This window comes from Hermetia illucens, chromosome 6 (genome assembly GCF_905115235.1).
Source record: "Hermetia illucens chromosome 6, iHerIll2.2.curated.20191125, whole genome shotgun sequence".
Lineage (NCBI taxonomy): Eukaryota > Metazoa > Arthropoda > Insecta > Diptera > Stratiomyidae > Hermetia > Hermetia illucens.
This window is the reverse complement of record NC_051854.1, coordinates 16,908,489-16,920,752: the sequence shown is the minus strand read 5'-3', so window position 1 is coordinate 16,920,752 and position 12,264 is coordinate 16,908,489. Positions and strand designations below refer to the sequence as shown.

At 57.2% G+C, this 12,264-nt stretch overlaps 1 protein-coding gene across 2 annotated transcripts in view; it reads right to left on the bottom strand.

Moving 5' to 3' along the window:
* Nucleotides 1–500: 500 nt before the first annotated feature.
* The window catches only part of LOC119659514 (sorting nexin-13-like), a 34,238-nt gene continuing 22,474 nt past the window's right edge, over nucleotides 501–12,264 (bottom strand). For both annotated transcript variants that reach the window (XM_038067644.1, XM_038067645.1), the window contains exon 15: nucleotides 501–988. In XM_038067644.1, the coding sequence (XP_037923572.1) occupies nucleotides 703–988 (286 nt within the window). In that variant the 3' untranslated portion in view covers nucleotides 501–702. The remainder of the gene's footprint in view (nucleotides 989–12,264) is intronic.

Sequence of the window (12,264 nt, the reverse complement as noted above, 5' to 3'; positions counted from 1 at the left end):
AAATATGTCCGGGCATTCATGAACAAGGACGTAACCTTTTGGGCCAGGCGGTGCATCACGTGCCAGATGCGTTAAATCTGCAAGCACGTAAAAAAGGAGGTCGACCAAGCGCTTCCACACCATCCACCTCGACATCATTGGCCCTCATTAGGATGAACGCTATTTGGAGGCCGCTGCACCCACAATACGAGGGCTCCTTTAACGGCGACGATCGGGGCGGAGCCAAATGGGTCTCCTTGGCGAAAACCTCCGCCGAACCGGGGGACGCTAAAAGACGCGTTCGCGAAACGTCAGGTTCGCCAGGTAACCCCAGGTTCCTCCGCTGAACCCGCTTGGTTTTAGGTGGGGGCAGAATGATGTGGCGGCACATAGGAAGCAAGAACCTCGACCACCTTGCCTGTGGTGAGAACACCTCCTCCGACTCACTGTTGCAACTTCTTCCAGTACTGACACTAAAAACACACACACACACACACACGGGAGTGAAACCCAATTGCCTTCTATAATCTCTTGTATATTTTAATAATATAATTTATATAGGAGTAATGAGTAGAGTATCGTGAACGAAAAAAATTTAGCTACAATATTTATATCGAACATTAAATACATTCAAAAATATCTAAAGCATAAATAACAGAGGAAAAACGCTAAAATGCTTTTCAATGAATACATACAAAAATCACTTGAAGCTTATATCATAATTTAGCATTGCTTAACATGTTTTGTCATACTGTCAACCCCGTACAGGGTCGTCAAAATATCATTAAGTAAAATCAGAGCTAGACGCAGGTTCAGTTTCTTCTGTTGCCATAACGTGAAGAAGTTCAGCAAACCAGCACGTGTGGTCTCCGAACCGACGACGTGCTTCAAATCGTCCGAAAGCAGCGCGAACAGCGCCATCCGTGCTGCCACTCGTGTCCTTAATTTCGTGTTATCCTCCCGCGGAGTGGATTGCTTCATTCGTTTTCCTTCCGGCCAGAGGCTGTTTCTGTAACAAGCAAGAGAAAAACGTTTTAAAAAATCATAAACGTAGGATTCTGCTACTCAGGAAATTGTTCAGTTATAAAAGATAAATTTAATTAAATATGTCTCAATTGCTAACGATTGCACACATAGGGCAAAATTCGTGGACGACGTCTGCACTCTCCGGCCGTCGGAACAAGAAGAAAAGAGAGGTGCAACACGCCGGCCTCGTGCCAGACCGCTAGATGCATCGGCGGCGATTTTCCCACCGGCAATGCAGTCGTGGTACTTGCCTCCGATGGGCCGCCACATAATTCCGCCCTCCCCCCCTGAAACTGTGCGGGGGGTTACCGGGCGCAGCTGACGCTTCGCGGACGCGTTTTTTAGCGTACCGCGGTTCGACGGAGGCCTTCAGCCTCAACAAGGGAGCCCATTTAAGCCGGCCCCGAATGTCGAGCTTGAAGGAGTGCTTCTGTCGCTCCAGGACTTTAGGGGGCCCCTTCCTTATGATGGGTGCACCGGCTTCCGAGGAGCGTCCATCCTAATGAGGACCTGTGAGCATATCTCGGGGTCCCTGGGCGATTTTACCACCGGCAATGCAGTCGTAGTACTGGCCTCCGATGTGCCGCCCCATAATTCCACCCCCCCCCCTCCCCCCGTCGCTGAAACTGCGCGGGGGGTTACCGGGCGCACCTGACCCTTCGCGGACGCGTTTTTTAGCGTGCCGCGGTTCGGCGGAGGCCTTCAGCCTCGACAAGGGAGCCCATTTAGGCCGGCCCCGAATGTCGAGCTTGAAGGAGTGCTTCTGTCGCTCCAGGACTTTAGGGGGCCCCTCCCTTATGATGGGTGCACCGGCTTCCGAGGAGCGTCCATCCTAATGAGGACCTGTGAGCATATCTCGGGGTCCCTGGGCGATTTTACCACCGGCAATGCAGTCGTAGTACTGGCCTCCGATGTGCCGCCCCATAATTCCACCCCCCCCCTCCTCCCGTCGCTGAAACTGCGCGGGGGGTTACCGGGCGCACCTGACCCTTCGCGGACGCGTTTTTTAGCGTGCCGCGGTTCGGCGGAGGCCTTCAGCCTCGACAAGGTAGCCCATTTAGGCCGGCCCCGAATGTCGAGCTTGAAGGAGTGCTTCTGTCGCTCCAGGACTTTAGGGGGACCCTCCCTTATGATGGGTGCACCGGCTTCCGAGGAGCGTCCATCCTAATGAGGACCTGTGAGCATATCTCGGGGTCCCTGGCCGATTTTACCACCGGCAATGCAGTCGTAGTACTGGCCTCCGATGTGCCGCCCCATAATTCCACCCCCCCCCCCTCCTCCCGTCGCTGAAACTGCGCGGGGGGTTACCGGGCGCACCTGACCCTTCGCGGACGCGGTTCGGCGGAGGCCTTCAGCCTCGACAAGGGAGCCCATTTATGCCGGCCCCGAATGTCGAGCTTGAAGGAGTGCTCTTGTCGCTCCAGGACTTTAGGGGGGCCCTCCCTTATCATGGGTGCACCGGCTTCCGAGGAGCGTCCATCCTAATGAGGACCTGTGAGCATATCTCGGGGTCCCTGGGCGATTTTACCACCGGCAATGCAGTCGTAGTACTGGCCTCCGATGTGCCGCCCCATAATTCCACCCCCCCCCCCCCCCCTCCCCCCGTCGCTGAAACTGCGCGGGGGGTTACCGGGCGCACCTGACCCTTCGCGGACGCGTTTTTTAGCGTGCCGCGGTTCGGCGGAGGCCTTCAGCCTCGACAAGACGGCCCATTTAGGCCGGCCCCGAATGTCGAGCTTGAAGGAGTGCTTCTGTCGCTCCAGGACTTTAGGGGGGCCCCCCCTTATCATGGGTGCCCCGGCTTCCGAGGAGCGTCCATCCTAATGAGGACCTGTGAGCATATCTCGGGGTCCCTGGGCGATTTTACCACCGGCAATGCAGTCGTAGTACTGGCCTCCGATGTGCCGCCCCATAATTCCACCCCCCCTCCCTCCTCCCGTCGCTGAAACTGCGCGGGGGGTTACCGGGCGCACCTGACCCTTCGCGGACGCGTTTTTGAGCGTGCCGCGGTTCGACGGAGGCCTTCAGCCTCGACAAGACGGCCCATTTAGGCCGGCCACGATTGTCGAGCTTGAAGGAGTGCTCCAGTCGCTCCAGGACTTTAGGGGGGCCCCTCCCTTATGATGGGTGCCCCGGCTTCCGAGGAGCGTCCATCCTAATGAGGACCTGTGAGCATATCTCGGGGTCCCTGGCCGATTTCACCACCGGCAATGCAGTCGTATACTGGCCTCCGATGTGCCGCCACATAATTCCGCCCCCCCCCCCCCCCCCGCTGAAACTGCGCAGAGGGGTTACCGGGCGCACCTAACGCTTCGCGGACGCGTTTTTGAGCGTGCCGCGGTTCGGCGGAGGCCTTCAGCCTCGACAAGGGAGCCCATTTAGGCCGGCCCCGAATGTCGAGCTTGAAGGAGTGCTTCTGTCGCTCCAGGACTTTAGGGGGCCCCTCCCTTATGATGGGTGCACCGGCTTCCGAGGAGCGTCCATCCTAATGAGGACCTGTGAGCATATCTCGGGGTCCCTGGGCGATTTTACCACCGGCAATGCAGTCGTAGTACTGGCCTCCGATGTGCCGCCCCATAATTCCACCCCCCCTCCCCCCGTCGCTGAAACTGCGCGGGGGGTTACCGGGCGCACCTGACCCTTCGCGGACGCGTTTTTTAGCGTGCCGCGGTTCGGCGGAGGCCTTCAGCCTCGACAAGGGAGCCCATTTAGGCCGGCCCCGAATGTCGAGCTTGAAGGAGTGCTTCTGTCGCTCCAGGACTTTAGGGGGCCCCTCCCTTATGATGGGTGCACCGGCTTCCGAGGAGCGTCCATCCTAATGAGGACCTGTGAGCATATCTCGGGGTCCCTGGGCGATTTTACCACCGGCAATGCAGTCGTAGTACTGGCCTCCGATGTGCCGCCCCATAATTCCACCCCCCCTCCCCCCGTCGCTGAAACTGCGCGGGGGGTTACCGGGCGCACCTGACCCTTCGCGGACGCGTTTTTTAGCGTGGCGCGGTTCGGCGGGGGCCTTCAGCCTCGACAAGGGAGCCCATTTAGGCCGGCCCCGAATGTCGAGCTTGAAGGAGTGCTCTTGTCGCTCCAGGACTTTAGGGGGGCCCTCCCTTATCATGGGTGCACCGGCTTCCGAGGAGCGTCCATCCTAATGAGGACCTGTGAGCATATCTCGGGGTCCCTGGGCGATTTCACCACCGGCAATGCAGTCGTCGACTGGCCTCCGATGTGCCGCCACATAATTCCGCCCCCCCCCCCGCTGAAACTGCGCAGAGGGGTTACCGGGCACACCTGACGCTTCGCGGACGCGTTTTTGAGCGTGCCGCGGTTCGGCGGAGGCCTTCAGCCTCAACAAGACGGCCCATTTAGGCCGGCCACGATTGTCGAGCTTGAAGGAGTGCTCCAGTCGCTCCAGGACTTTAGGGGGGCCCCTCCCTTATGATGGGTGCACCGGCTTCCGAGGAGCGTCCATCCTAATGAGGACCTGTGAGCATATCTCGGGGTCCCTGGGCGATTTCACCACCGGCAATGCAGTCGTCGACTGGCCTCCGATGTGCCGCCACATAATTCCGCCCCCCCCCCCCCCGCTGAAACTGCGCAGAGGGGTTACCGGGCGCACCTGACGCTTCGCGGACGCGTTTTTGAGCGTGCCGCGGTTCGGCGGAGGCCTTCAGCCTCAACAAGACGGCCCATTTAGGCCGGCCACGATTGTCGAGCTTGAAGGAGTGCTCCAGTCGCTCCAGGACTTTAGGGGGGCCCCTCCCTTATGATGGGTGCACCGGCTTCCGAGGAGTGTCCATCCTAATGAGGACCTGTGAGCATATCTCGGGGTCCCTGGGCGATTTTACCACCGGCAATGCAGTCGTAGTACTGGCCTCCGATGTGCCGCCCCATAATTCCACTCCCCCCCCTCCCCCCGTCGCTGAAACTGCGCGGGGGGTTACCGGGCGCACCTGACCCTTCGCGGACGCGTTTTTTAGCGTGCCGCGGTTCGGCGGAGGCCTTCAGCCTCGACAAGGGAGCCCATTTAGGCCGGCCCCGAATGTCGAGCTTGAAGGAGTGCTTCTGTCGCTCCAGGACTTTAGGGGGCCCCTCCCTTATGATGGGTGCACCGGCTTCCGAGGAGCGTCCATCCTAATGAGGACCTGTGAGCATATCTCGGGGTCCCTGGGCGATTTCACCACCGGCAATGCAGTCGTCGACTGGCCTCCGATGTGCCGCCACATAATTCCGCCCCCCCCCCCCCCGCTGAAACTGCGCAGAGGGGTTACCGGGCGCACCTGACGCTTCGCGGACGCGTTTTTGAGCGTGCCGCGGTTCGGCGGAGGCCTTCAGCCTCAACAAGACGGCCCATTTAGGCCGGCCACGATTGTCGAGCTTGAAGGAGTGCTCCAGTCGCTCCAGGACTTTAGGGGGGCCCCTCCCTTATGATGGGTGCACCGGCTTCCGAGGAGTGTCCATCCTAATGAGGACCTGTGAGCATATCTCGGGGTCCCTGGGCGATTTTACCACCGGCAATGCAGTCGTAGTACTGGCCTCCGATGTGCCGCCCCATAATTCCACCCCCCCCCTCCCCCCGTCGCTGAAACTGCGCGGGGGGTTACCGGGCGCACCTGACCCTTCGCGGACGCGTTTTTTAGCGTGCCGCGGTTCGGCGGAGGCCTTCAGCCTCGACAAGGGAGCCCATTTAGGCCGGCCCCGAATGTCGAGCTTGAAGGAGTGCTTCTGTCGCTCCAGGACTTTAGGGGGCCCCTCCCTTATGATGGGTGCACCGGCTTCCGAGGAGCGTCCATCCTAATGAGGACCTGTGAGCATATCTCGGGGTCCCTGGGCGATTTCACCACCGGCAATGCAGTCGTCGACTGGCCTCCGATGTGCCGCCACATAATTCCGCCCCCCCCCCGCTGAAACTGCGCAGAGGGGTTACCGGGCACACCTGACGCTTCGCGGACGCGTTTTTGAGCGTGCCGCGGTTCGGCGGAGGCCTTCAGCCTCAACAAGACGGCCCATTTAGGCCGGCCACGATTGTCGAGCTTGAAGGAGTGCTCCAGTCGCTCCAGGACTTTAGGGGGGCCCCTCCCTTATGATGGGTGCACCGGCTTCCGAGGAGCGTCCATCCTAATGAGGACCTGTGAGCATATCTCGGGGTCCCTGGGCGATTTTACCACCGGCAATGCAGTCGTAGTACTGGCCTCCGATGTGCCGCCCCATAATTCCACCCCCCCCCCCCCCCCCCCCCCTCCCCCCGTCGCTGAAACTGCGCGGGGGGTTACCGGGCGCACCTGACCCTTCGCGGACGCGTTTTTTAGCGTGCCGCGGTTCGGCGGAGGCCTTCAGCCTCGACAAGGGAGCCCATTTAGGCCGGCCCCGAATGTCGAGCTTGAAGGAGTGCTTCTGTCGCTCCAGGACTTTAGGGGGGGCCCCCCCTTATCATGGGTGCCCCGGCTTCCGAGGAGTGTCCATCCTAATGAGGACCTGTGAGCATATCTCGGGGTCCCTGGGCGATTTTACCACCGGCAATGCAGTCGTAGTACTGGCCTCCGATGTGCCGCCCCATAATTCCACCCCCCCCCCCCCCCCCCCTCCCCCCGTCGCTGAAACTGCGCGGGTGGTTACCGGGCGCACCTGACCCTTCGCGGACGCGTTTTTTAGCGTGCCGCGGTTCGGCGGAGGCCTTCAGCCTCGACAAGGGAGCCCATTTATGCCGACCCCGAATGTGGAGCTTGAAGGAGTGCTCTTGTCGCTCCAGGACTTTAGGGGGGCCCTCCCTTATCATGGGTGCACCGGCTTCCGAGGAGCGTCCATCCTAATGAGGACCTGTGAGCATATCTCGGGGTCCCTGGGCGATTTTACCACCGGCAATGCAGTCGTAGTACTGGCCTCCGATGTGCCGGCCCATAATTCCACCCCCCCCCCCTCCCCCCGCCGCTGAAACTGCGCGGGGGTTTACCGGGCGCACCTGACCCTTCGCGGACGCGTTTTTTAGCGTGCCGCGGTTCGGCGGAGGCCTTCAGCCTCGACAAGGGAGCCCATTTATGCCGGCCCCCAATGTCGAGCTTGAAGGAGTGCTCTTGTCGCTCCAGGACTTTAGGGGGGCCCTCCCTTATCATGGGTGCACCGGCTTCCGAGGAGCGTCCATCCTAATGAGGACCTGTGAGCATATCTCGGGGTCCCTGGGCGATTTTACCACCGGCAATGCAGTCGTAGTACTGGCCTCCGATGTGCCGCCCCATAATTCCACCCCCCCCCCTCCTCCCGTCGCTGAAACTGCGCGGGGGGTTACCGGGCGCACCTGACCCTTCGCGGACGCGTTTTTTAGCGTGGCGCGGTTCGGCGGGGGCCTTCAGCCTCGACAAGGGAGCCCATTTAGGCCGGCCCCGAATGTCGAGCTTGAAGGAGTGCTCTTGTCGCTCCAGGACTTTAGGGGGGCCCTCCCTTATCATGGGTGCACCGGCTTCCGAGGAGCGTCCATCCTAATGAGGACCTGTGAGCATATCTCGGGGTCCCTGGGCGATTTCACCACCGGCAATGCAGTCGTCGACTGGCCTCCGATGTGCCGCCACATAATTCCGCCCCCCCCCCCCCGCTGAAACTGCGCAGAGGGGTTACCGGGCGCACCTGACGCTTCGCGGACGCGTTTTTGAGCGTGCCGCGGTTCGGCGGAGGCCTTCAGCCTCAACAAGACGGCCCATTTAGGCCGGCCACGATTGTCGAGCTTGAAGGAGTGCTCCAGTCGCTCCAGGACTTTAGGGGGGCCCTCCCTTATGATGGGTGCACCGGCTTCCGAGGAGCGTCCATCCTAATGAGGACCTGTGAGCATATCTCGGGGTCCCTGGGCGATTTTACCACCGGCAATGCAGTCGTAGTACTGGCCTCCGATGTGCCGCCCCATAATTCCACCCCCCCCCCTCCCCCCGTCGCTGAAACTGCGCGGGGGGTTACCGGGCGCACCTGACCCTTCGCGGACGCGTTTTTTAGCGTGCCGCGGTTCGGCGGAGGCCTTCAGCCTCGACAAGGGAGCCCATTTAGGCCGGCCCCGAATGTCGAGCTTGAAGGAGTGCTTCTGTCGCTCCAGGACTTTAGGGGGGCCCCCCCTTATCATGGGTGCCCCGGCTTCCGAGGAGCGTCCATCCTAATGAGGACCTGTGAGCATATCTCGGGGTCCCTGGGCGACTTTACCACCGGCAATGCAGTCGTAGTACTGGCTTCCGATGTGCCGCCCCATAATTCCACCCCCCCCCCCCCTCCCCCCGTCGCTGAAACTGCGCGGGGGGTTACCGGGCGCACCTGACCCTTCGCGGACGCGTTTTTTAGCGTGCCGCGGTTCGGCGGAGGCCTTCAGCCTCGACAAGGGAGCCCATTTAGGCCGGCCCCCAATGTCGAGCTTGAAGGAGTGCTTCTGTCGCTCCAGGACTTTAGGGGGGTCCCCCCTTATCATGGGTGCCCCGGCTTCCGAGGAGCGTCCATCCTAATGAGGACCTGTGAGCATATCTCGGGGTCCCTGGGCGATTTCACCCCCGGCAATGCAGTCGTAGACTGGCCTCCGATGTGCCGCCACATAATTCCGCCCCCCCCCCCCCCGCTGAAACTGCGCAGAGGGGTTACCGGGCGCACCTGACGCTTCGCGGACGCGTTTTTGAGCGTGCCGCGGTTCGGCGGAGGCCTTCAGCCTCGACAAGGAGGCCCATTTAGGCCGGCCCCGAATGTCGAGCTTGAAGGAGTGCTCTTGTCGCTCCAGGACTTTAGGGGGGCCCCTCCCTTATCATGGGTGCACCGGCTTCCGAGGAGCGTCCATCCTAATGAGGACCTGTGAGCATATCTCGGGGTCCCTGGGCGATTTTACCACCGGCAATGCAGTCGTAGTACTGGCCTCCAATGTGCCGCCCCATAATTCCACCCCCCCCCCCCTCCCCCCGTCGCTGAAACTGCGCGGGGGGTTACCGGGCGCACCTGACCCTTCGCGGACGCGTTTTTTAGCGTGCCGCGGTTCGGCGGAGGCCTTCAGCCTCGACAAGGGAGCCCATTTAGGCCGGCCCCCAATGTCGAGCTTGAAGGAGTGCTTCTGTCGCTCCAGGACTTTAGGGGGGTCCCCCCTTATCATGGGTGCCCCGGCTTCCGAGGAGCGTCCATCCTAATGAGGACCTGTGAGCATATCTCGGGGTCCCTGGGCGATTTCACCCCCGGCAATGCAGTCGTAGACTGGCCTCCGATGTGCCGCCACATAATTCCGCCCCCCCCCCCCCCGCTGAAACTGCGCAGAGGGGTTACCGGGCGCACCTGACGCTTTGCGGACGCGTTTTTGAGCATGCCGCGGTTCGGCGGAGGCCTTCAGCCTCGACAAGGAGGCCCATTTAGGCCGGCCCCGAATGTCGAGCTTGAAGGAGTGCTCCCGTCGCTCCAGGACTTTAAGGGGGCCCCTTATGATGGGTGCACCGGCTTCCGAGGTGTTTGCCGAGCGTCTATGATATGACATTTGCGAAATAGACAGATTTACTTGGAGAAAGCGAAGAGTCGTTCGAGCTCCACAACGAGCGAAAAAACCTAAAATCCTAGCCACGACCGAAGCAGAACTCACCATCGGAGCGGTACCACTCGAAGCCAAATGCTAACAGGATGTGGGAAACCAACGGAGCGCCAGAGACCACAGTCTGTCCAACTTTGTTTCTTTTTGCTTTAGGCCGTCTCCTGTTTTTTACTTTACAAAGAATTATTTAACTAATTTAATAATAATAATAATAAAAAAAATGTATTCTGTTGCTGGACTTCTGGAAAATTCTTCGAAATGAATTTGTTTTTCTTCTTTTTGCTGTTACAGATTTCGTAAGTTTCGATGGTTGCACTTGAGCAGTTGGTTCTGCGCTTCTGAAATTCGACCGCGATCAAATGGAGTTCTTGCATTTGTGCTTCATATCCCGTGCTGGATATCCGTATCTTTTAGGATATATCAAACGCAAGAATAGTCACAGCAAATACCGTTGACGAAAAAAATCTTCATTGAAGCCGGAAGCAGTAAGCAAAGTTTTGAATGAAATGAAAGTGATGCGTGGAAAGCAGGATTCGTGATTTTGAGCTATGAAACAGAAAAATGAAGCCGGCGCGAAATAGCAGTCAGCTTTCATCGCGTAATATGAACGGAGTAAAGAGAAATTTCCAGCTGATGAATTGGATGTAAGCTGGGACTGGTATCCTGTTTCTCGGCTGCCAAGGCTAAAGGCGTTGTTGTCGTTAGGGCTACAGAATTTCCTACCCCTGATTCAGTTTGTATTGGATTCACCAATAAATATAATTGATTCGTTTTGTAATTAATTCCAATAACCACGTGTTTCCATTTCTTATTATTACCCACCCCCTGACATGCTTAACCACGCTGATCGGACGAATAGGGGTTTTCTCTTCCAAACAGCCGGGAAGTTATCGTTAATGTAAGCCTGTTGTACGATTTTGATATCATACTTGGAGATTTCAAGAGTGAGGTAGGGGCGAAACCCGTATTCAGGCAATACGTTGGCTCCTATAGCTTACGTAGGGATACCAATGATAACGGACTGCGGATTATAAAGTTAGCAGTATCGAAATGGTTGTTGGAAGTACCTCATTTGCGGGGAAAGCGGTCCACAAACATATGTCGGCCTCTCCAGGGGACGGGGGGACCATTTTCAACCAAATTGACCACGTGCTGATTGAACGCCGCCACCTCTCAGCCTTGATGAATATCAGAACATATAGGAGACTCAGATCACTATCTTGTTGGCATGGTGCTCCGAGCTCGAATTATGACACCACATGCAATCCCCTCTGACAATCAGGCGAAAGTGAATATTGAAGCCATTCACAACACAGCCCCCCAGCAACACCTATAAGGGCGAAATGCCGCAATGCAGCATGAAGCATCAACAAATGATCTTCACAACTATCTGAAGAGCATTATCATTGATACGGCCACATTCTTGGCCCCATTTGCAAGAAAAGTCGGAACGGCTGGTTCGACGTTAAATGTAAGCTAGCAACGGAACGGAAGGATCCCACATACCGAGTAATGTTGCATTCTTAAAGAACGCGAGCACGCGCAGAGACTTACCACGAACTCTGGCGAGAGGAGAAGCGACTTCACAGACGGAAAAAGGAAGACTGGGAAAACCAACAAGTCTGTGAACTCGAAAAATACAGGGAGCAACCACACCAAGCGCGGAAGTTTTACCAACAATTCAGCAGGATGAAGCCTTATACGCCTCGATGCTCATCCTACCGAGACAAAGAGGGAAATCTGATTTCCGACAGATTGGGCATATTGGAGCATATTTTGATGAACTGGTCAACAAACAAAATGCAGCGAATCAATGCCTGACGACTAGCAACGAGGCATTATCTGTCCCATATATAAAAAGAGAAATATCAGTGTTGCAATTGTAGAGGTATCGCGTTGCTGAGCACCATCTATAAGATATTCTGCGCTATCTTGCTCCATACCAAAAAGACTTCACTCCAAGCAAACCAGCAACAGATCAAATTTTGTCAGGGCAAAAACTGCTGAAATATGGCCATCAGTTGCACCATCTGTTCATTGAATTTAAAGCCGCCTAGCCAGGGTAGAACTGAACAGGGCCATGAGAGAATTTGATACCCCACCGAAATTGATAAGACTAATTCGACCAATGTGCGAGGCCAGATAAAAGCAGCGGCATCACTCTTGAGACCATTCGATATCAACAACGGTCTAAAACAAGGGCATACCCTATCATGCGCCCTCTTTAACCTGGCCCTGGAGGCTGGCTGCCATCAAAACCTATTTCAGCTTACAAAAAGTCAAAGCTCTTACTGTACAAGACTATGATATTGCCACCCTTATGTATTCCTCGGAGACCTGGGATCTTAGCAGAAAAAACTGCGAACTCTTGGCCGTGTTCGAGAGAAGAATCCTTTGAAGAATTTTTGGCTTCCTACATGAGGATGGACGATTCCGTAGCCTACATAGCGACGAAATCTATGAGCGATACCATGACCGTCAGGTTGTGGATAAAATTCGGCTCAACAGGTTGCGGTAGTTGGGTTACCTAATCCGAATGGATGAGGATGATCCAGCCCGGAAAGTCTATAAGGGAAATATCTATGGTAGAAAAAAAGACGTAGCAGACCCTGCCTGAGATGGAGTGATGGCATAGGTCACGGAATTGGTGGACATCGGCGTCAAATCGAGGTATCTGGGGTTCCTTACTAGGCCTAGACCGAATGCCGGTTGTTGCGCCGTTGGTTGCAATGAGAAAA